General features: G+C 34.8%; 1 protein-coding gene across 1 annotated transcript; it reads right to left on the reverse strand.

Moving 5' to 3' along the window:
* Positions 1–596: 596 nt before the first annotated feature.
* LOC115992533 (protein NO VEIN-like) lies at positions 597–25,023 on the reverse strand. The gene is made up of 10 exons (XM_031116736.1): positions 24,697–25,023; positions 19,408–19,576; positions 16,838–18,606; positions 12,462–12,674; positions 8,569–10,836; positions 7,286–7,398; positions 4,426–4,828; positions 4,026–4,343; positions 2,718–2,975; positions 597–1,991 (listed from the first exon to the last, which is right to left on the reverse strand). Exons 1-10 carry the CDS (start codon positions 25,012–25,014, stop codon positions 873–875), a joined length of 6,948 nt encoding a protein of 2,315 aa, XP_030972596.1. The 5' UTR covers positions 25,015–25,023; the 3' UTR covers positions 597–872.
* Positions 25,024–25,963: the final 940 nt, after the last annotated feature.

Raw genomic sequence — 25,963 nt, forward strand, 5'->3', positions numbered from 1 at the left:
CAAGCGTTGAAGGTACAAGAACAAAACTTACTGCCGTGGGGTCTGCTGGTTGAAGATGTGAAAGAGTATGGAAAAAAATTTAGAAGAGTATTGTATTCTTATGTTAAGAGAAATGGCAATAGTGTAGCTCATAATCTGGCCAAATATGCTTTACGCATACCAGATTTTCAAGTTTGGATGGAGGATGTTCCATCCCATATTGTTCAGTTTTTACAGTTGGATGTAACTCATTTACGTTAATGAAATTCATAAGTTCTTTCTCAAAAAAAAAAAAAAAAAAGTACAAAAACCAAACAGTCTAGAATAAATGAATTATAAAAAAAAAAGTACATCACGATAATTTAAAAAAAAAAAAAAAACTTGGACAATTTACATTTTATACCTAATAATATCCTTACAAAATTTTTTAAGGAGTTAATAAAATATAAAAATGACTATCAATAGTATTTAAATTATATATATATGAATTATATTATGCATCTTATTGTATATCTTTAAATGTATTCATACATATGCACGGGATTACAAGCTAGTAAAAGATAAAAAATAAAGAAAATCACAACATGGTAGCAAAATAGACATTCTGCCTACAAGAAAATTTTTATCTATGATTTACATACGAGGGGCCTTCAATCAAGTTTTATATACAATATGGTAGCAACATAGACATTCTGCCTAAAACAAACTGGACTCACCCACCAACCGTGGTAAGGCAATAAAGTTTTTCATGCGTCAAGTCGAGGTAAAGAGTCACTGTACACAATCCTCTGTCATTTCAGTGTATTTCCATAAAGGCAGTTATGGTTAGGCTAAAGACTTCAGAGAGTCAATATAACCCATAAGCACAGATAAAAAATGAGAGTCTGTTACCGTTAGGAGACAACGGAAAATTCCTGCTGCTTCCTGGGCATCATAACAACCAACTGCAAATTGCCTAGTTGACATAACTTTACTGGATTCTTAAATACTGAGACCTTAGCAACATTATTACCTAACAAAACAACATGTGCAATGCTGAATGATTCTCCCTTTTCCACTGCAAATTGCCACTCTCTCATTGATATATCGAACCAGTCTTTTGTTGGAGATTTAGTTGCTTTAACTTCAATGTACTCTCTGCTATTCTCCTCCCCTACTATAATGTCATAAGGTAGCCCAGTTTCACTATCTTCATTAACCCACTTCACTACTGTCCCACCAAATTTCCTAATAATGTATTTGAAAGCAATACTCTCACCAAGCCTCCCCGTTTGCATGGCTTGTGCTCCATCGGGGGTACCTAATCTAAGATGATCTCTCTTGCTAAAATTAGATGCATCCAACTCAGGGCCATCAGATGTGGGATCTAAATCAACAGGATCGAAGTCAACATCCATAGTAAAATCAGCATGACTGGGAGCATGGCCAGACTGATTTTCCAAATTGTTGCAGTCTGACAAAACTAAAGCTTTTGAAGCTGCAGCTGAATCATCTTCAATGGTCCAATCATCAACAATTGAGATAGGAACAACATTATCAGTTTGCATGACTATACCTTCAGAATTGTCCTTTCGTGGGCTGCTGCTAGGCTGTGCAGTTGTTGCCTGAGTCTTAAAACCACTTAAACGAGCATGACTAAAACCAGGTGCAGTTTTCCAGTCCGCTGGTGGCCAGTTTGAGTTATTTCCAGCCTTCTTTTTGGACTTTAAATGACTTCGCTCATCCAGTGTTGTCGAATCAAAAGTTGTTTGGAGTGAGTCATCATTCTTTGTCTGTGAAGGTATGGACGGGAGGGACCAAACGGGTTCTTCATTAGGAAGCTTAGGTAACTTTTGGCTATTCAAGATGAAAAATTCTGTTTGCTCCTCAGTTGAACCTGATTCAGCCATGGTTGTGATCATGTGAAGGAAATTTGCCAAGTGTAAATCAGGAGTTCCATCAAATAACAAACGAGACAGCTCCATAAATAGGGCATGAGAATCGGATTCTTGGGTTGTGTACAAAACGTTGTCCTGTAAAAGGCGTACAATAAATGTTGGAAGTACCCTCAAATTCTAACAAAGCATACATTGCAAAGTATAGGAGGTTTAATAGTACTTATGTAAGTTTAGTAACCATCAACTAAAAAGAGAGTACTGAGTTAGTGTTGGAGGCTGACAAATTTTAGGGATTTGGAGGCATCAGCCCAAAAAAGGCTTCAATGTAAAAGATGTCTATGGTTCAACATAAGTAAAGTGTGGTTTTGTTTGGAAGCTAAAAGACAATAAAACTTCAGAGAAAGTTTTGTTGAAAAACCTTGATTTATTGTTCAAATGTTACAGAACCATTAGGTGCAATGAAATTTGGGTTGGTTTATTCTGGTGATGGGCTTGGTTGGTATTTGTAAGGGATTGTGAGAGTGTGTAGTTAGACATCATTTATTTTCATTTTAATGATTGTTTTTTTTTTTAAAACCTAAAATGAACACAAATTATGTGTAAGAATATATAAAATATACCTAAAAATAAATATCAATTTATTGCCGTACCCCCAACATATCGTACTCTAGTTTTTCAAGAAATGGCGTATCCCCTTACCCATACCAGTGTTGGTGTCCGTGCAACATAGGCTGGAACCACTAGATTACCGCCTTTGAACACTATGTAATTTGCTATATTCATGTGTGTGTTAGGAGAGAAAAACGTGGCGGGGGGTGGTGGTGAGGGAAAGGACAAGGAACAAAGGATTTCATTACATACCTGAAGTAGGCAACTACATTCAATTTGCTTCTTAGATGCACCACCACAACTTTTTATGACATTCCTGTAGTAAAGCTTTTCAACAACAACTACTTGTAAACGGTTCAGAATATCAAATCCAGACTGCTTGAGTTGAAAATATTTTTCAGAGTGTAAACTACAGAAGTAGCGTTGAGCATAAGGAAGACTCCAGCCCACTAATGAAGCTTTGAAGCTAGAGTCTGCCAGACCATCATATATTGCTTCACGAGTAACAACCTGCACATTAATGCAACAATGAGGAAAGGAAGGTGAAGATCGCATTATATATCTCATTTATTGTTTTATTATTATTTTTTCTCTTAAGGGTGACAAAAATGGTGCTCTACTTTGCTTCAATCAACAGAATCTCACAGCGATTGATGTCTACTCAACAACTCATAGACAACTGTACAAATTGTCATGCTTATTTCAAGCGAAAAAAGAAATTCTAGCATTTCAAAGAAATTCCATTGTCTGATACAAATCAATAATTCAAAAGAACTGTTATGCAAACACATACTATATCCACATGCAATAGCAATCCGTTTTTTCTTATGGGGAGAGAGAGATGTCCGAATCCAAGTAAAGGAAAGCATATATCGTTCTCCCTTTCCCACACCTGTTCATTCTTTGCTAAGTTATGCTTTGCAAGTAGCTACATCTCAAGTGAAAGTGGTGTTACAGGAACATACAATCAGCAAACTCCAACTTTCTAAAAACGTATTCTGAAGCAAGTTGAGAGTATGCAATGGAGAAAGGAACGATTCCAGTCCACACAAACCATGAACTTTGCAAAGCAACACGTACTAAAATAGATTGAAATCATAGAACTTCTAGGACCAAATAACATCACATAAAAGATCCAGTACCTTAAAGGCAATCAATAAATGATCAGTAAAAGCTCTACACAGTTAAACGGACAATAATGAAACAGTTCAAAGATTACCCATGTATCTCATGGAGCACCACATAAGATAAAGTTCCTTATACTTTTTGTATACAAGCTTCCTTATGATGTGCAAATATAGAAGTAGGCAGAGTACTATATTCTTTTGAGTGCAAAAATGGTTATTAAAATTTTTTTTCAAGGCTTATTTAGGATCAGCTCAAGTTGAAATTCCAGTCATTTGTAGCAGGAATGTTTAGCAGTCCATTCCTTTCAGGTCAACACATTGATAATTAGCTATACTGCCTTACCTACTGGATGAATTCATATGGAGTTAAAAACATTGCTAACTCAAGAGCAACATCCCCAGACCAAAGCCTAAACAGAGAGAGAGATCTTACCTCTGACAGAGCAGGAATCCCTATGGTTTGCATGAGCACAGACACTTTCGTTTGAAGTATCTTTTTTTCATCCTCACTAAGTTTGCCGAAGTACAAAAAATAAATCTTATCCAAATGCTTAAATTGCTTTTGTAACTTCAGACTATCACACCAGCACACAAGGCCAAAGAGAGGGTGTAGGGAAACCCACTTGTCTTGTTCAGTTGGAAGTACCGCATAGTCCAATTTCATAAGACGCTCTTTCAAGTAAATGATATCTTCAGGACTCAAGAGTCCAGATTTCAACCCATCGCTCCACTTGAGAAATGCATGGAAAACCTGGGACATTAAAGAACACTTTAGTTGCACCACAACAAATTATAATTGCAACTGTGATTTTGTTTCAGATTTGGTTACTTACTGCATTAGCTGTTTGTGAAGGCAAAGCAACAGTAGATAGCTGGAGCAAAATCCGTAGGTAGCTACGGAGAGGAGGGGTCTCATGTACTCTGCAACTGTAAACGAAAAAGTCACGAAGGCCTGGATATATATTGCTCAGTGTCTTGTTTAAGGGGCAATGAATCACTTCTGTCAAACTGCACTGAGGACTCATCTCCTTAATTTGGTCTAGACAACCAGTTGGATCATGCCAACATATTTCTTCTGGAGACAAAAACATACCAGGAACCACATCCTCATGACTAGAGCCAGATGCATAGGGAACAAATATGCAAGATCCAGAATGTAATGCCTCTGTGATTTTGTGCCTTGAAGTAGCCATTTTTTTCCAAATGAATGTGTACAAGTTTGACATTTGTGATATGCTGGCATGCAAAGAAAGTTGGTCCCATTTAGTTGGTTGAAAGACTGAAGTATTTTTTATAAATGAAAGACTCAGACATATATACTAAACAAATAATAAATGGAAAATAGATATAATAATGCTAAGATGTCAGGAAAGTGCACGTATACAGCATATATTAAAAGCAAGTGTTCCATAAGTAGATAACATATCACTGTCACAGGAAGAGGAAAAAGGAAAGTTGTTTAAAAAGGAATAAGAAGAGGAGCAGATGAAGGTATGAGCAAAAGCATGTAAAAATTTCTGGTTCTGGAAAGAAAATATAGATGAAAAGCATCTCGATGCAGATATAGATCCATGATACAAGTCTATTAAATTATACAACAATAACAACATCCAAGTCAGGGGTGGAACCAGAAATTTCTGTTTGTGGGGGACTGAGTTGTGATACTAATATTAGTGAAGACAAACCCCACACGCATTCGCAAACACATACATCCATATAAAAACCTTAATGTTTTAAATTTAGAGTAAGTTATAATTTAGAAATATATTGTACATAAAATTATCAAATTTTATGTATATGTTTGCTAACTAATTTTTTTTTAGGAGAGTTTGTTATCTTTTAAATTCCAATGAGTATACAAAAGTTGTAAAGTTTGATCTTAGACCTGTACACAAATATTTAATACAAAAATACTTAATATCTCCTATCAAAATTATGCCCCATGAAGATTTTCATAGAATAAAATTCATTTTTTATCATCTCCATAGCAAAATTATGAAATTATTCATTTTCAATTTAAAATACTAATTCTGCCGTTTATCCTCAAAAAAAATTTAAAATACTAATTGTATACCAAAGGGATTAACAAAATTTTAATGAAACCAATGAAGTACCAAAGCATGAATGATGTAAAACTTTAATGGAAGTAGAAGAGCATGTTTTACAATAAAAAATGAAATTGAGAAGGAAAAAAAAATTACATTTGTCTCTATGAATATTATACCAACTGACTAATTCTTTTTTGAGAAATTTTATTTTAAGCATGTGACAAATTAAAATATATAGTTTTGAGAGTAAGAAATTAAAATGTGATGTTTTAAAAAGTAAAAATTAAACCCCAACCTACATTATACCTCAAACACAATGGGTTAAAGTCTAGTTTGTTATTTTTAGAAATAGAGGTATATTTTGTCACTTTTGAAATTATAGGGTAATTTCACTAATTTATTACTTTGAAACTAGAATGTTTAATTTGTTACACCTCTTAATTACAAGATAAAATATAGTTTTGTTTCTTTTAAGAACACCATTGGACTCAAATATTTGTGAGGGCCAACTCCAATTTCGACAAGGTAAATCTTTGAAATATTCAATAAAAACACATAATATAAAAGGACTATTGATAATTTTTGGGGGGGGGGGGGGGGCATGGCCCCTCTCTTCTTACTAGTTCTGCCCTTGATCCAAGTCTTAGTCCCAAAATATTGGGTTTGAGGATATCAATGCTCAGCATGCTAATCAGGGTTGGTTTCAGCATACTAATCAGGGTTGGTTACATGTATTTTTTTTATGTTATTCAATCCTAACCAAAATATTATTGTCTATCACCTACTTAATTGACATGTCCTTTTTTAATACTTCTATTAATATTATTTTAGGTCTTTTTCTACCTTTCTTTCCTTTTCTCGAATTGAATCAACTCGTCTGTCAAATTATAAACAAACAAATGTCCAAGAATCATCTGAATTATCTAAATCACCAAAATAGCCATGCAAGGAATTTCCATCCAACATTGACTACTTACACATGCGTTGCCACAGCATGTAGAACACATGAAATATTGAGAATTACAAAATAACACTATATATATATATATATATATTTCAGAAGCATCGCTAGGGAAAAAAAAACCAGTCAGTTCATGAGCCCCCAAAACAAATGCAGATGAATGCAGAGTATGACTAAAAGAGCAATCTCAAGTATAAAAAGCTCGTAGTTGATACTATAGGAACATAATCTAAGCACTGATATCAGTTTTAATTGGTCGCACTGAGAAACACACTACCATTTGCTTTTTCTTTTATTTATTTTATTTTTATGAACATTGGCATTATTGCACTATTACCCTGCATAGAAAACATTATACCACTAACATGCTCAAACGAAAAAAAAGAAGGCATTATTTGTAAAAACACAAGCTATTGACAAATACTTCACATGAAAAAGCAATAGTAAAGCCACAGAATTGTATGGATTTTTTATGTGGAAAGAGAAAACTACCAAATATGTATGAACAAATCAATTAAACAGCAGAAAGAAGTAAAGCATTAAAATCCTATGTCATAAAACAAAACAAAAAAAGAATACTAATTAGTTCCTATAGCCAGCAGGAAAGAACATTTACTAAATAAATTATCTCTTTCAGATGACAAATATCAAAAATCTAAAATGGAAAATAAGATGCAGCAATACCTGGCATTAAAAGGTCTCTGAGAAATTCTCCACACTTTTAGAATTTCCAAAATGTCATCAATAGTAACTTTAATCTTAAACCCAATATCACTTACTAGCTTTCCATTTTGTACCTGTTCCAAGAAGAAGAAAAAAAAGCTCAATAAAGAACTTGTATAAACCCATGTCAGCTAAATCCTCCCATCATACAGGGAGATATAGCAGGTTTATGAATAGATATAGCAGGTTCTTAAAGCAAGTACCCCCACCCCTACCCCCAAAAAAGAAAGGAGGAACTGGTGCTGGTTATCCCCTCTACCAACTGAGCTATATACCCAAAAGAAGATATATTAGTAAACAAGGATTGGTGCAGAAAAGAAAAGAGGGTGGCCCCTCTTCTTCTCATCATATTAAAGGCGCGGAACACTGTATGAGGCTCAACTGCAGAGCAAGTGAAGAAAATGTAGGGCACACCTTAGCTAGGTTGTTTCTTGTAGGAGTGCTAACGAACATTATTTATAAATAGATAATCATTTAATTTGGATTTGGCTTGCCACCCATTCAAAGAATTATATGGAGAAGCATATATATTTTGTTTCATGTTACAGTATTTAACACAGAGCATGCATATATTGCAACGTAATATCAAATACACAAAAGACCAGGAGCAACCCTTATGAACTCACTTACTTCTTCCATACAAACGTGAACTTTGTGATGAAAGTTTATTTCATATAACGTTATGTTCTAACAAAAACTTTATCTGCATCAATATTTCATATTTTTTTCATCTTTTCTTTAATTAAAGGTCTAATCTGTTCTGCATTTTTCATAAAACTAATAATTAACCCAAGAAAAAAAAGAATTCATATTGATTGATGTAGCAAATTCAGGCTCACGCCCTTTCTCAGTTGATGTGCAATGCTTTGGCAAGGCAAGGGAAGAGAAACAAATGAGAGAGAGAGATGCTCCTGAAGCAAGAGCTGTTTGCTCAATATGGCTCCCAATCTCATTGTGCGGAACACCCTTTCTGATAATTGTAGCAACCTTTAGTATGTTTTGTACCACATTCTAGTTCTTAAAATCACAATGGAAGCAGTCAAGAAAATTAAACCAAAAAGCTTCTAAATATATTGCACCTTTCACAATATTTCATGCATAAAAAGAAAATAACTTTGTAAAGAGTATACATGATAATTAGATATACAGCCCATTTAAAAGGAAACAGAATTGAAGAAAGATTACATCAAAGTTAAAACAAGATGAGAAGTTCAAAAGGCAAATTCGGTGTATATCATACTAACCTTTGGAACAGCATATGGAGCAGAAGCACCCAGAATTGAATGTACAGCTTCACAATCGTAAAATAAATCTTTGGGATAGTGAAGCTCATCATCCATGCTAGATACTACCCACTGGACATCACAGATGCTGCTCATAAAAGAAGACTTGAAGGGTTTGCTATCTCCGCCAGAGTTAGGATTGCAGTAACCCATCACTTTGTCACTAAAACAACTATCCCATAGTGTATCAAAAATCTCTAACAGATATATACAACTTTGCTGCATGCCATTTTTGGACAATACAGAGATTAAATGGACCAATTCACGGGATTCCCAGTCTTTGGCAATTGATTCAGGGGAAATCAGGTCTCTTTCCCACATTAGATTCTTAAAATTGAAATGAGATAGATCAGAAACAGTCTTATCAACTTGATTAATTTGCACAAAATCCACAACACCTATTTCCTGGAAAAATTCCCTCCATTTCACCAGTCCACATGAGAGTGATTCAGTAACTGGATACCTCAAATAAGTGGTGTCAACTTCATGCCATTCCATATCTACAACATTAATCAACTTATTCACATTGACTGGATTCCCATATTCTTTACTAAAATGAATTGGCACCTCAACAAGCCGTTTAAAGCCCTGATTTGTTAAAATGAAAGCTTTATTTCGAAATTGGGAGATTATGTTCTCCCTTTCAACAAAACAATCAGGGCAGCTAGACTGTAGGTGGATCATTACAAAGCAAACATACTCTGTCATCAAATTCTTGTCCCTATTTGTAATTCTGTCATCAGATACAGCTGGCAAGATGTGCACCTTCACAATTTCATGAGCAGACAACCACTGGACACCAATTCTATGAAGCATGTTGGTAAGGTTGCCCACTAAACTCACATCCATGCATGAGGTATCAACGGTTGATGCAGAAAGGAGGGCAGGATTCACAGTTCGAAGTTTAGCAAATAAATTTGGGAAAGCTTCAAGTCCATGCTTGCCATCAAACCCAGTGCTTACCGTATCAGATTGTAACCAGATTGTACCTTCATTCACTGAACTGTATGTACCATCTGAAAGAGGAATAAATGATATTTTTTGAAGGTTCTCTGTGAGATCACCTTCTGTATCAGAGTTTAACAAAGTTTTTCTAGATGAATGGAATGACATTGTATAAAGTGCATTTAGCCAAGAAGACAACCAATGCAGGCCCATGGATTTGATGCCATTCTCCACATGACTCAGAGAGCACATAAATTGTAGTAGAATTTTAGGTCCGTAATCCTCAATACCCAGTGACCTTGCTAATGAATCAGAAATTTGTATATTTCTATCCAAGAATCCAAGGCCAAGGTGCTCACTGAGCATACTATCAGGAAGAAGAATGCAAGCCTGTTCATTCCAACCTCTTAGAACCTTGCAAGGAGGAGCCCATCTGTCATTTCCTCCTTCCAGAAGTAAGCAGTTTGTCATACGTAATTTAGAAATAATCAACCGGGGAAGACTTGAAAAGAAACCATGAACTTCCCCAACAAGCGGAACAAAGCTCATAAAAGCAGACACAGCCTTTCCTGGATTCTCTCTAAAACATGAAAGAGTGCAGAAGGATCTCTGAGCATCAACAAACAAACCAGGAAACTCAGACAATAACCACTGATTCCAGGGACTATCTCCATCCACTTCCTCTCTAGATGACGGAAGAACAAAATCACCTTGAAGAATAAATTTCAGACCATAAGTCCTTAAAGGAAGAAATGCAAAAACAGGCCACTGGTCTAGAAGTGGAATGTAATCCCCGTCAATTGATTCCTGCAATGTAAATGCTATAGAGATCTCTGTTGTTTGCACATCACGACGAATGACCTCCGTCCACAACTTCTTCGATGCTACAAACCATGTCATTTTCTCATTTCCATGTGAAATCCTTATGATGCCATTTCCCACAATTTCTTTTTTCATCACAATGAGTGAATCATTGAGCAAGTTTCTAAACTTAATGCACTTAAGCCGGTGAAGAAAAAGCAATAAAGACGGGTGAAGTTCTGAAAACATAGTGATAATGCTGCTCATGACAGTACTGTCCGAAAATCTTGATCTGAAAGGAAGTACAATGCAAGTGTTCCAGCATTGATCATCCAAATGATCAGTGTCACTAGATGCCAGCCTACTGAACAAGTCAATATCACAAGGAAGTACTATTGTTGGCAAAACAAAACCAATCTGACCCTCACTTATATCAAATTTGACATGAAACCCATTAGAATGAATCTCTGGAGCATCTGTGATCTGTAGAAAGAACACCCAAATTGATGAAAGTTGATTATTTATAGTGTACAACCATTAGTTTGATAAAACATTCAGTCAAAAAGTAACTCAGGTTTCTATGTGAGGATACCACATTCAAACTCTATGCCTGCTTTCACACCATAACACTTTTCACCACAATTACAATTTTCTTAAAAATGTAGAGTTCGTGAAACATAGACTTTGACACACTTACTAAAAATGAAAAACATCTGCACACTATTCCAATCATTTTTATAATCTTTGTGGGAGATAGCCTTTAAACACCTATTTTAATCATCTTCTTCTAAACTTCACTCAATGTTTCATGTCCACTCCTGGAATATTGAGTCATAAACCCTAAGCAAAAAATTAATTCTAAATAAAAAGATTACATTCTTTGTCAGTCACATTTTAACCAACTTAAAACAACCAATAACCACGATAAAGCTTATGAATGCATGTGACAGATGAAAAGAGTCAACGAAAACATTGATTATATTGGAGATGAGTGTCAACATTAGATTATATCATCTGCTTCTAAAGCGTCAAATACTAGATTAAATAATCAGCTTCTGAACTTCTTGCAATTGTTAGTATTCAATCCTGGAGTTTGAGAAGCATAACCTTTATATCCCACAATAACTTAATAAGACAAACAGTAAGAAGATGCACAAAATAAACAGGGAAAAAAGAAGGGAAAAGATGCACAATAACTTAATAAGATAATCAGTAAGAATAAACAGGGCATTCTAGAGGATCCTAATCCAAGAGGAAACCCCACCCCAACCCACACTCTACCCCAAAAAATAAAAAATAAAAACAAAACAAAACCAGAGCTACGTAATAATCCAGTGAATTGACCGAGCTTGACCAGAAAAGAGTCAAAAGACTCCTTCAAAAGCACGAAAATCTTTAAATAAAACTTATAAGTAAAACTGTAAAATACTATGATATACAGACGGTTCACTTAGCAACAAATAGCCGAGAAATCAGAGCTTCTATAATTTTAAAACATATGATATCATGATACTTTCAGGATTAAGCCTTAGGTACAGTTAAGTTGAGCTACTCGATTCTATGACTTTCTTTAAAACAAATATTCCCAAGTAAACACAAAATAAATTTTCTAATATTTGGAATATGGTTTGAGCTTGTCTTATGTGGTTAATTTGGTGGGAACGTAATAATCGTACTTTTGAAGATATTGTGAGATTTGCAGATCTTTTGAAACCTATACTAGGTTGGACTTTATTTCAGTGGGGAAGAATTTGGGTTTTTACACAATGTATTTCCATTTATGATTTTCTCTTTTCTGTTCATAACTCTTCTTGAATTACTTGTATTTGTTTTAAGTTCAGAGTGTTCACCATCGTAAACATGATGTCCTTTTTTATGCAATAAATCTTTGATTATCTATCAAAAAAAAAAAAATTTAAAAAAAGAAAAGAAAAGAGAATAATAGAAAATTTTATAATAATAAATAAAAAAAAACAAAGAATGATCCCATCTAACAACCTGTGTACTTGGCCAATGCCCACTTTCATTTTTTCCAATAAATTTCTTAGTACTTGTCCCAATAAATAACAAACAAACAAAAGTATGATTATAGTTTTCTTCAAACATACCCGGAAGACTGATTTGAAACCGATGCCCTTCTTCCCTATATACCCAGCATTAGATCCTTTCTTTGTTGAATTTCCAACGTCACAAAGTGCTCTGATGTTTTGAGCAGAAAATCCTTGCTCGTTATTTAGGACAACAATGCCTGAGTCTCGAAGAATGAATGTCAGAGTTGGTTCCACATTTTCCAGATAAATATTATCATCAGCATTCTGAACCTGAAGCAAAATGAACAATAAATAGATTCATTTATTATTAAAAAAAGGGCTTCTAAGCAACCTATTCTGTATTTAATACCTATAATCAAATTCATCTTCATAATCAACCCAAAAAAGATTCCATACAATTGGGGTTGCAGTCTGTATCAGGATGTACAATAAACTACAAAATGGTACAGATGACATAATATCAAATGATAAACTAGATCACAATTCCCATGCCCAACCATCTGGGTTACTACTAGCTTTTCACAAAATCATATAACAGTAAAAAGAATAGCAACTGAGGATTAAAAACCATAAAACCAGAAGACACAATACAATGTGAAGTAGGGAAATTGTCATTTCCTTGTACTCAAGGGAAGTGGTTGGTGTGATTTCCCCCATTTTTTATTGTTGATTTTAGCTGAATTATTTAGTATAATACTGTTATTGGTTAATGTCTTTGGAGAGTGAGTTCATCTTATGCAGTAGATCATTGTACTCTTCTTTGGAAGTACATCGCTAAATTGGAAAATTTGATTTAAGGGGGTGGAAACACAAACTTTAGTTGCAGTTATTGTCAATGTATTTTTAAGGGATTCTATTGTCGCATGAAGGCTTATTTGCTAAAAAATTAGTAACGTAGGAATAAAACCATGTCATAAAGTGTCACCAAAGCATCTTTGAAAGATACAAAGGATGGAAGAAGAGGCAGAACAGAGAAAGAAGCCTAAACAAGTCACATCATCTCCTTGGGAGCCAATTCAGCTCGGGGGCAAGTACAAGCTTCACAATGTTGGTTCCTGAGAGCATCTAAAAAGTCAAATTGCTAGGATGTAAGTTCTATTCTGGTGACTTTCCGTTCCACTTTGCTAGAAACTCATATCATATTAGCTCTTACACCAAATCAGCTAATAATATGATTGTGGGTTTTGCTCCTCTAGGTTACAATGTTTTAAAAATTGCTCTTCCAAAATGAGAAAGCACACATTAAGATTTGTTGCTACCAAGGGGTCTTGAAGTGAAAAAGGAACGGGCATTGTATTTCATGGGAGGACAGATGTGCAAAGAAAGCCTCTTACAAATTTTATGACTGCTTCGGAAGGGAGATCAATTTTCTTAAAAGAAGTTGATGGTACAAAAAAGTATAAATAGAGGCATTATTTTAATAGATCAATTAATCACTAATGTTCTTGCTAAAGTACTTCAAAATGTTTTCCAAGTCATAATTCAGTATGCTGTGAACCAATGACTTGATAGCAGGCTCAAAGTGGTGTCCCTAGAAGATGTAATTTACACATTGAGCACTAACTCAAATGGCACCAAGTCCTCCCACAAAAACAAGTAAAAGGTGAAGTTTTGGTAGGGTTCAAAACTCAATAGGTGCGTGTGTGTAACCAATTTAAAAAAAAAAAAAAAAAAAAAAAAAAAAAAAAAAAAAAAAAAAAAAAAAAAAGGCATAAGCCCAGGTTAACTAGGATTTTTTTTTTTTCTAATGCACTTAATGGCCAGGTTTGGTTTTGGTGAAAAGTGGAGGAAATGGGTTTGGTTTTGTGTTTCACAATTCATTTTTTTGTTCTTTTCTTTTTTTATAATGGCAGGCCAGATTCTTTGGAGGTTCAAAGAACATTGAGACAACGGAATACTTTATCTTCTCTCCTCTTCATATTGGTTATGGAGCTTTTTAGCATAATGCTACAATAAAATATTGGTGTTGGCTATTTAACCAGCTTTTAGGTTGAGGGAGGAGAGGTAAAGGTGATCTACCATTTGGAATCTGCTGATGATTCAATCCTTCCAAAATCTGAATGAACTTGGCTTTGTTCAATATTTACTCCTTTGTTTCAAGGTGGTATTAGGTTAAAAGGTGATGCATCCATGGAAGATGGAATTGCTTTTATTTTGGAAATCCCCCTATTCAATTTTTTTTTTTTTTTTTTTTGATATGTAAATAAAAATTTCTTTAAAATAAGAGTGCAATCCCAATAAAATTTCTCCCCTATTCAAGAATAATTTTATTAGGTCCACATGTGAATATGAGTCTTTTCAGGCAAAAAGAGTATTTTATATTTTATTAGTAATAGGAAATTTTATATGGAAAAAATTTACCTCGAAACCAATTTGGAGGAAACTTCCTCCAACTCACTATGTGGAAATTAAAGAAACCACTCACGTGTACTTTTAGTCACAGGACTTTTTAAATGAGTCATGTAACTTATTTAAATTCTACACATAGAAAGTTTATAAATAGCGACTTAATGGGTTGGAGGAGATTTCTCCAAATTGGTTTGGAGGAAAACCTTGTCCAATATATGGTCATGAGCAATCTACAATTTCTACAATCATACAATTTAAGGGTATTTTTGTAATTTAGTTAGGTCTAGAATCTTCTATGATATCCAATTAGGTTTTGTTTTCTTTAGGTCCAAGTCAGTATTTTTTTAGGTTTTAGTTTTCTAGTCAAACTAGGAGTCCACATACTTTCCTGGGAGGCACAGATGAGGCAAAACACCCGCCATACCCACATTTGTCGCGGCTCGACGCAGCGATGCACGAGGGACGCTGCTGCTTGCACGTTGGTGCCACATCCAGCTTTTTTTTTTTTTTTTTTTTCACGAATTGTGCTGACACGGCGCAGACTCAGGCTGATTCGCGCCGACTCGGACCGTATCAAGCAAAACCGCCGATTTAGGCCGAAATTCAAAAAAAAAAAAAATGGTGCAAAACGCACTGTTTGAACTTAATAGCAAACCCAAAATTCTCTCATGCATTCTTCACTTCAAACTTTAGCTCTCTCTCACTAGTCGCTTTGTGCTCTTTGTGCTCTCTGCCTCTCTGTCTCTGCTCTCATCTCCCCTGTGAGACACTTAACCACTCAGTCACACACTCAATCTCACCCTCAACTCACTCTCACACTCACACAATCTCACTCTCAACTCACTCACAACCTCACCGACCCACTCTCAATCTCAAGTTCTCAACTCAAATTTGTGGGTTGTATTTAATTTATGAACATCATGTTTTAGTTATCATCTACTATTGCTCTTAAATTTGGTATATATTTATATAATGTGAAAAAGTATGCTTAGCAATATATTAAAAATATAAATAAAAATATTTTTAATAATTTTTTAATTGCCGCACCCCACCGCATCCGCACTCTTACTTTTTCAAAAATTACCGAGTCCCGCACCCGCACCCGCACCCGAACCCAATCTGGAAACGCACCCATGCTTCATAGATACTTTCTTCTACCAAATAGCCACCAAACAACTCATCAAACCACTTCTAAATCCTAACACAACCCCATAAACCATTCTCCAAAAACTCTAGATCCTATTTCCACAAATCCTCATAAACCTTAACCCACCACAACTGCACGTAGACAAATTCCCCCAATTTGTCTTACATAGGTCAATTTGAGCAAATGTGAGTTAGTACCAATCATAGATGCATAAACATTTATTGTATTCTAACTTCCCTTCTAGAAGAGTTGAGGATAGAATATATTGAAGTTTAGCTAGGCTAGAAAAATTAGTGGTCCATCTTATGTGGCATTTCAAGGGTTGATTGTTGTGAAATTTCCTTGGAATAGTATTTGATGTACCAAGGTGCCTCAAAAGGAAGATTTTAAGACAAATCTTCACAATAGAAACCTATTAATTGTTGTTTGGTGTTGTATACACAATAAAAGTAAATAAGCAGTGGATCATCTTTTAACTCCTTATTTGATGGTAAAAAGATTGTCCGTTTGTGTTCTTATTATTGGTGTCTTATAGAAAATGTAAAGGAATGTGATTTAGTTGCTTGAATGTTGATGAAGGAGATATTGATGAAATAGTCTTAACATAACTGTGTTCCTATATTTGTTGACATCTTAGTTGTTATAGATGGTAGGAAAGAAAACACCAGTGGTAGAAGAGTAAGAATATCAAAATATATATATAAAAAGTATGACAACAGTAAACAAAGTTCTTTCAACCAGCATGATAATACAGCCGATATTTAAACTACATGATAATACAACTAATATTTAAAAATGTGAAAGTAAAGTCCTTACGGAACATAAGATGCATTGAAAAATCTACTTCACAAAACTATATTGGTTCATGATGTTATTCACATGTGAAGTTGCACTACACTACTACTCGCAATGAAAGAGACAAAGAAGATGATCTTACCAGCTCAAGAAGAAAATGTGAATCCTGAGAATATAATTCTTGTGAAAGACAATGAAGTGCTCTCCCTAGGCGAGCATGCTGTTTCTTTAACATGCTAATTTCAGTGTTTGAAAGACTTGGATCAAGGCCAAATTCATCCCGCCTAATAGATTCAATGACCAGGGCTGCATTCTTATCTTCATTAAGTTCAGATAAACGTTGCAAGTGACCACTGCTAATTCTATCATCAAAAACTTCTACCCCATTGATTGATTGACAAACTCCAGTAAGTTCTTCATTCTGCCCATCTGTCACGCAAGGTACATTCAATTTTACTTTGGAAGTGGAAGACTTACCTGGCAAATCTTCAATATTCTTGGAGCCATTGCTTTTCTCAGGCCCAGCGGATTCCAAGCATGAAGTTCCAGATGGGAAAAAATCAGTAATATCAGCGGAACAAAATGCGTGGTAATCATTGATCCACTCCACTATACCAAGAGACAATCCAACTTCATGAAGCATGACACGCTCTTCCCTTTTGTTGCATTCACACAAAATGGCTGAATTAGCATCTTTGATGACAGATCGCATTCCAGAAAGCAAAACATCAGCAGCAAAACCACAAAACTCTGTGGGTAAATAGCCAAGACAATCAAGGAAAAATCTTGATACAACAGGCACTGCTTTATTCATTTTGCATAAACTTTTGTGTAACTCGCTACTAAAACTACTAGTAGCAGCCTTATCAACAATTTTCTGCCTATATAAGGTGTTTCCTTGCATGAGAGAGCTCTGAGTGTCATTTACTTCTCTACTCTCAAGAGAATTCTTCAAAATAACTTCAAATGCATGACGTGCATGACATTTTAAAAGGGACAAGGGAACATATTTTTCTCCTCCAACTAATGAGAACAAAGATAACAGCTGCACAGCTGTTTGAAAAGGAGATCCTTGAAGTGCAGCTTCCAAGAATGAGTCCACAGTAGCCGAATGATCAATGCGCATGACTTTGCCATCCTTAGTCACTAAACACAATAATTCTTTCGTGTTGACTTCATTCAACAACCATGGTACAAGAGGACCAAGTGAGGGAGCAAAGATCAGGTCCCAATGTGCCCATGTGTTTAGATCTGACATCAGCGGTGCCCTAAGTAAGGCCTTAATTGCATCCTTGGATGTAAGAGATTCCAAGGCTCCTACTTTCTGGCTGACGTCAATTCTCACCTTGGTGGTTTCTAATAGTTCACTTCCATTATGGGCTGTTGAGTCTCCAACATAACACATTTCAAATAATGTTACAGAAAATAGGACTCCTTTAGAAATTACATTGGTCTTATGCTTCCCCAAAATATCTAGGAAGTCTGACACACAACCATCTTCCGAAATTTTGAAACTGATCAATGGGAATTGCCTCATAAGCAGTGAAGAAATCATCTGCTTGCTCACTATTTCTTTCTCCCCTATGCAGCCATTCAGAGCTTGTGATACTAAAACAACCAGCTGATGCTGAAGCATGCAAACCTTGAAAGGGGATTTTTCACATATGTCACCTGTTAAGAACTCGTGTATTTCTTCAGGTAGCAGGGAGGCATGTTTTTCTAGAAACATTAAAAACTCCCCAAAACCAAGCGATTTAAATGTATTGACACAAAATTGCTCCGCTAGCCAAAACTCACAATCACAGAGCTTCCGTAAGATGTTAATTCTCTTTTCTAGAACTGATTGACCATAACTATGGATTCCATGGAAATACATTGCAACTTTCCTAATAATGTCCTCAACAGAAACACCTGTGAGATCAGATTGGTAGTTACACATCACAATTAAAGTGAACAAAGTTATAGGGAAATAATATTAGGAATGATGGGATAATAAGGAGGGAAACTTAAAAAAGTGTCACAACATATTGACACCTTCCCCAATTCACTTTTTTCTTATATAATTTTTGACTCCAATGGGGAGGAAAGGTAGATTCAAACTAGTGATCACCACTTCATAAGGTGAGGTCCCCAAATGATTGTGCTATCACTTTGGGTTCCCCAATTCACTTATCAAGTAAATCACACCAAATTATGCCCAGCCAGCCAAATGAAAATACACCTTTTCCATTAACAAATATCAAAGCCCACTTGTCCAAAAACAAAAAACAAATATCAAAGTCTCACATAATCGCCCTAGAATTCCAAGGCTTTGTATATTAAAGTTGTGGCATTATGACAAGAGTCTAGTGAGTCAAATTTTACAAATTTCAGCAAGATTTAGAAACCAAGATAATGTCAAAATGCTTAGCCATGTCATAGAGCCCATAACATTTAACTCTTGGTGGTTCTCTTCTTTTTTCTTTAGGTTGAGAGGAGGGGGGGGGGGGGGGGGAAGGGATTTTAACTTTCAACCAATTTAGGTTGACAATTAAAAAAATTATGAAATCCTCTCTCTCCCCCCCCCCCCACACCAAAAAAAAAAAAAAAAAAAAAAACAGACAGATAACACAAGTCTATTGGTGCATCCTCTTTTAAGAAGAAAAGCCTATTTGCCAACCATAACTGAATTATTATCAGCAAAGCCTAATTTAAGAAGCAAACACTACTTACTGTGTGTAAGCTCAACACTATGCTCGGGTGCCTCTTTAACACTTGGTTCAACATCTATGATCTCATATTCAGATTGGTTTTGCATATGTGAGCTGATTAATTCCTGTTGATCAATGGCTAGGATGGTATCAAATATGCTGTCCCACATTCCAGATTTGGTAGATAATACCTGCAATATATAAAAAGCAACTTATATCATAATGTGTGATCTAATATAGAAGCATCACAACAAGGATTGCAGAGGTGAGTTACCATGCATATGCAAATATAAAACATAAACAACAATTAAAAAATGAGGACACTCGAACAAATATAAGATACAAGAAGTAGCACCTATACCATCTGAAGTAACTTATAAGATTATTTTAAATAACAAAAAAAGAAAGGTAAAGTCCTAGTCAAACAATAACCTTCATTTAGATAGAAGTGTTAATATTTAGATGGCCTGGATAACTAGACATGAGTCATAGACAATACAGCATTGTCCTTTACAAGCAGGTCTCTGGAAGGAGCACTCCATATTTTTACAACACCATGCAACTAGAGTCACTAATGGTAATTATACACTTACTGCATGCGAATATTCATCAAACCTCTACATCCCACATCTATGCCCAATTTTGTACCTCCTACTTCGAAACTCAATGAGTATTGCCACTTCAATAAAAAATCCGGCCATAAAACCGACAATTGTTTCCACCTCAAATGTGAAATACAAGACCTCATAGACAATGGAACTCTCCCAAATCCCAACATCATTACCAAGCCTAACATGAGGAAGAACCCCTTGCCTGATCATCACTGAGCTCCTTCTCCATATCAGAATTGGGTGCAAATAGATGAGATTGAATGGGATTCTTCAAAGTTGATAGAAACTGTAGAGGTTAATGCTTTAGAAGTCCAAAGGATATGGGATGAATTAAGGACATTACAGTAGATAATGATTAGTTACCACTTACCACTGCAGTGAAATAAGATCCAATCACCACTGAGTGTTAGTACTTGCTCCCAAATTTTTGAGGTTGATCTCATTTCAAATCATCAATGTTGTTACAATTTGGCTTAACCATATTCTAATGATTTTGAAATGAGTGACTCAGGATTGAACCCATGATCCCACCCCTCCCCCCTTATTCATGGGCAAAGGAGATACTAGTTGGTCCACAGACCTTTGGCCTCAGCAATTATAAACTTACGTATCAAGAAAAACTGGTAGAATTCAACATCAAAACTGTAAAAATTAGGTGGAAAAAGAAAAGAGTGGAATAGGTGATGCAAGGAGCACAAAATTCATTTAAGATTTTGTCTCTAAGTGTGCGTTTCGATTGAAATGAAAAATTAAAATTATTTTACTATTCAGCTTATTTTTGCTACTATTCATAGGTCTCACTGCACTTTTTAGCACTATTCATGGACTCCACTGTACTATTTCAACTAACTTTTACTATTATCTACAGTACATTTAACAATAATTTTTCAGTTTCAGCAAAATAAACGGTATCCAAACACACCCTAAATTTGAAATTGTTTTTGAATTTGAATTTTGAAATTAGTTTTTAATGTTGAGGGTTTTAGGGAATTTGATTAGGCATTTCCCATATTAATATAATCTCTAAAATCTATTTAATTGATACTGCTGTAATGAGGAAGGACAGTTGCATTTGAATAAGAATTAATTATAATGAGTTGAGAATATGTCTCCTCCTTTGTTTGGTGGTGATATCAGACACCCTTAGGAGGTGAAGCCTAGGGTTTGGAGGCAAATTCTAGGTGGTGAAGCTTAGGATTTATTATGTTTTTCCTTTTATTCCTCTTTTATTTCTTATTTCCTATTTGTGTTCTACATCAATAGGGAACGTAGAAGCAGAAGAAACAGCAATCCAAAGAAAATATGTTACAAAGAAGAATATAAAATGAACACAAAGGTACAATAACTCCATTCAGCCCAAGACAAGTCGTTAAACAAGAATTCTTTTATTATGAAACTCAGGAAAACCTTATCTGTAGTAATTAAGAGAAATTTTTATCAATAAAGGCAAGAAATTAATAATGACTTACAAAACAACATGCCAAAACCTAAGTTAATGAGTTTTAACCAATACATTTGAAACAGGTCAGCACAACTGGTGAGAGATAACTCTTACTAAGTTCAAAATCCTGCCCAATGAGCACAGAGATAAGAAATGTCTATAATCATATTATTATTATGGCTGTCAGAACCAGGATCTTTAAAAGAACTGAATACTGAGGAGGTAGTGATTATCAGATTGTAAGACCCTTTTTCAAAAGAATAGTTATAAGATAGAAGAGTCATACTATACACCTTAAGGATAGTGGTTGTATAGTAAATCATTCATCCAAGTTATATCTTTTAACATCAAGCAATTAATTTTGATGATTCATATCTTTTTTAGCATAAAATATAAAAAAGCACACCAAGGTGTGCTCTCTTCAAAAAGTGCACTTCATTAAATGAGCGTTTCTTTTGCCAAGCGAAGCACTCAGACCTTGGGGCTTCAAGCTTTGAGCTTTAAGCGCACCTTAAGTTTGCTTTTAACAACACTCAGCTGTACATGATCTGCTTCTGCCACTTTACTAAAAGTTTTTTTTTACTATCTGTTTCATTGTTCAATTTCAATTATATAGGCATAGTTCTAATTTTTATTTAAAGAAAAAACCTTACATGGGAATATAATATTGGACTTAGATTAAATTGGTCTAACAAGAAACCAGATTCCCAAACACAATGCAGAAAATAGGAGTTAGCTAAAATTCTTCATGATATGATTATATTATTCAGTTATTACATGTAATAAAGGCTAACACTAAAATTCAACACAATCAACTTACAGCAGTATTTATTAATCCATCAAATCGAAAATTTGAGAACATCGATTTGATTTTCTTTATTCGTCGATCTTTTATGTTATAAAATTGAAGCATCCTCCCGAAAACCTACAAGTATTAGGAGATGTCAGCTGAGAATCATATCCCATTTTTGTAAGCACAATAAACAAACCAAATAGACCAGCCCCTGATTAGAAACATAGCATTACAACAAGAAATAGAACTGAAGGCATAATTCAAAATCAAAGTGCAAGTTTTTCAAACAGAAAAGAGAGAGAGAAGTTTGGTATATTTCTTCTTTACAACTATGATGCAGAAGGCAATCTTGAATATTTATAAAGCCAACATGATAGACACTAACAGATCCTACACTTTAGAAAATTCTAATTATAAGGTAATTTAGTGATTTTGCAATTCTATCAGTAGTTACTTACATAGTAATGAGTCTAGTTTCATTTTATTGTTGCTAGATTGACTTTTGCTAGTTGGATTTTGAGTCTTGTTTAGTCATTTCCTTTTCTTAGTAGAAGTTTTAATGTTTTTTATGTTATGTTAAGAATTCAGGCTCCGGTTAATGGGTGCCCTTAGGGCATTTGTTAATGGACCATTTTAAAAAGGTTTTAATACAACTTTTATAGGAAATATAAAAAACTATCAAAAAAATAAGTTACTTTTTTCTTTTCCTATAAAAATTTTCTAATCCTAACCCAAAATTCGTTAACTTTTCCCAAGAATTTATTACTGAATAAGCAAACTTTGTGGTCCTATAAACAATTAGAGAGAGACCTTATATTAACAAAATTCAGCATATTATGCTTCCCTTTAATCATGAAACTCCACTAAATTTCTTCTCAGTGAGTTTCTTTGAGCTCAATTGGTGCTTCTTGGTGTTTCAACGGAGATGTCCAATGTTCAAATTCCCCATCCACCAACTAATGATTTATCCAAAAAAAAATATTCTTCTAGGTGACTCTAGAAGAACTAGTAAGACTCTGCCTAATTATCTCATTCTTCTTGAATTTTTTTCATTAATTTTCTGAACCAAAACCAGACCTCTTTCAAGCCAAAACCATCAGCACAACTTATCATCAATGAGCATCGACAACACCAAAAATTCAAATTTACCATTCTAGTATGTTTACAGCCCCTGGACCTCTGTTTGTTTGTTTTCTTGTCAAATTTCAACTCCAAAACTTCCATAAATCTCAGATCTAAAAATCTAAAATCTTGAGTCCAAACCCCAATCAAAATCAAAACACTACATCAAACTATAATTGTCTCTCCATATCTTGCATATTTTTTGGGTAGACCCTAGAAAAAAATGATGACCGGTGTTCCTTGCAATTTCATTTCTTTTCTCTCCCCATCAATAAACCAAATTTTTGAAAATGGATTTAAAAAAATAAAATAAAATAAAAAACTCCTTTTCTTTTCTCTTGCAGTGAATCAAATATAATGTTATGCAAATCATCAAGAAGAGAACAGAACACTAAAAGAGTAGCCTTAAAAAATATCTTTTTCTTTCCTCACTGTTTCCATTATTTTCTTTTAACAACCAACCCCTATTGTTGGAGTTTGTAGGCAACGGTTTCATAAGAAAAATTCTGGACATCAATAGATATTTTGAAATCCATAAATAAATTGGTTACTTTGAGCAAGTCAGTACTGCAGAACATAGAAGACTATGCATTTCACTTAACAGTCCCTAAATTTCATATATGCTCCTAAACTTCTGCAACATCAAGTGATCACAACGATCCAAACATTTAATAGAGACCTGCAATAATCACAAAAGATAGACCAAGGTTGAAGAAAAAAAAAAATCTGTTCAATTTCACAATACAAGTCTCAAGGCATGTAATGTAAGATATAAGTTTTCATGGCAAGTGCTTGCTTTTTCTCATAATTCTTTTTTTTTTTTTTTTAAGTAATAGAAATAATAATAACAGGACCTTGAAAAAGTATAAAGGAGAAGTACACATTCTCCTTCAAAAAAATTACAATCCAAAATATAAAAGAGCAACAAAATCTTAAAATAAATGAAAATGGAGGATGCTGTGACAATAAGCAAAATTGGCAATTCCTTTCCTAAAATAATGGGATGGAGGGTGAGGTGGTGCATCTATAACTTACCAATAAAAAATAAAAAAACAATGGAGGCTGCCAAAGGTCCTCATCCAATCATACAATCCCAAATGCTTAACCCACTTCAAATTATACTCAACTGAATCGAAGGTGTTGTTATTCTTCTATTTCCAAAACATCCAGATAAGGAAAAATTTATAAACCTTGAGAACTATTGTGAAATCATTTTAAAGAATTAAATTTACACACATATTCTTTATATAAACCATACAAAGCAAAATTATATTTCAACATCAGATAAACAATATAAAGCAGCGAATAGGCATGAAGCATAATTTATAACAAGAATTAACATACCTTATCAGGCTCAGTATGGTCCTGACATGCCTTCTTCCAGTTCGTAATGAATTTCTTTATAGATTGATTATCAACTGCAAGATCAGCTTCATTAAAATTTCTTTTCTTTTCTTTTTTATTTTTCTTTTCCATTTTATCTTTCTTTTTTATATTTTGAGATGATCCAGAGGGTCCAGGCATGGTGGAACATGAATGTTGATAACAACTCTCATTTTGTCTTGGGCTGCCACTAGCAGGAGCAGGGTACTCCCACATGTCATCATCCCGCCCAATCCTTGTCATCTTTTCAATTTCAGCTGGGTGAGGACAACTAGTCATTTGGTCAGAACTTGCAACATTTTGTGATGGCAAGTTAGCATTGTTGGGATTATCATCAATTTCATCGTCACTGGAGCTTGACGAAACAAATCTGATGCGCTTGCCACGAAAATCCTTCTGTGCAGAGGAGATTGATTCGATACGCTGAGAAATAGAAGTAGCATCTGCAGGTCTCTTTAAAATGGTAGTCTGTGAGTTCATGGCTTTTCGGACAGCAGAAATATGCATCCCCAAGTTTTGAATTCGTAAGCAAAGTTCTTCCTTGCTGGCAACAGAACGCCTCTTAGCAATAAAATCCAAAAACTCTTCAACTTGAATATTGTCAATGTAATAACTCTTATTCTTCTTCTTCCTATCCAAAAACTCTTCAGCTTGAACATTGTTACTCTTCTTCTTCGTCCTATATACGAACTTCCAGAGGAAACTAATTACCTCCTCACCGGTTATCTTAAAAACTTCAGTGGCATCAGGTTTGAGTGAAAAATAATGCAAGGCAAGTGGGTGTCGCACCAAAGGCCCCAATTCGAGCTCTTCGAAGCTATCTACGCCCTCATTCTTACAGATTGCCACTTCCAAATCATACAATGAGGTAATTCTTTGGACCCCAACAAAGCAATGGATAAATGCATTTATCTAATTTAAACCAAACAACAAAAAATAAGGACTTATTATAGGATCAAAATAGAATTAGAATTAGAACTACAGAGTAATAGTAATGGTAACAGTAATAGTACCTTCCCTTCAAGAAGCATAAGGCGGTGAAGACTGGGGACCTCCTGCATTGGAATGCCAAGAGAATTCCAAGAGTCGAGGTTGAGGATGAGCAGTGCAACCTGAGACACTTTCCTTGCCGTCACGCTCTCTCCGGCAGCGATTATATTGTGTCTGGCGTTTGTGACGGCAGAGTCGATCTTCTCCATGATCCGAGTAGTAGCTTTGTTTTTTTTTT

This window comes from Quercus lobata, chromosome 5, assembly GCF_001633185.2.
Source record: "Quercus lobata isolate SW786 chromosome 5, ValleyOak3.0 Primary Assembly, whole genome shotgun sequence".
NCBI lineage: Eukaryota > Viridiplantae > Streptophyta > Magnoliopsida > Fagales > Fagaceae > Quercus > Quercus lobata.

Excerpts from the sequence above, each read along its gene's own strand:
- LOC115992533 (XM_031116736.1), bottom strand. The coding sequence starts at position 25,014 with ATGACTAGTTGTCCTCACCCAGCTGAAATTGAAAAGATGACAAGGATT. Across the intron at positions 4,829-7,285 it reads CAGAGACCTTTTAATGCCAG|CATATCACAAATGTCAAACT; the intron begins GTATTGCTGCAT and ends TTTGCATGCCAG. Across the intron at positions 1,992-2,717 it reads AATGTAGTTGCCTACTTCAG|GACAACGTTTTGTACACAAC; the intron begins GTATGTAATGAA and ends CGCCTTTTACAG.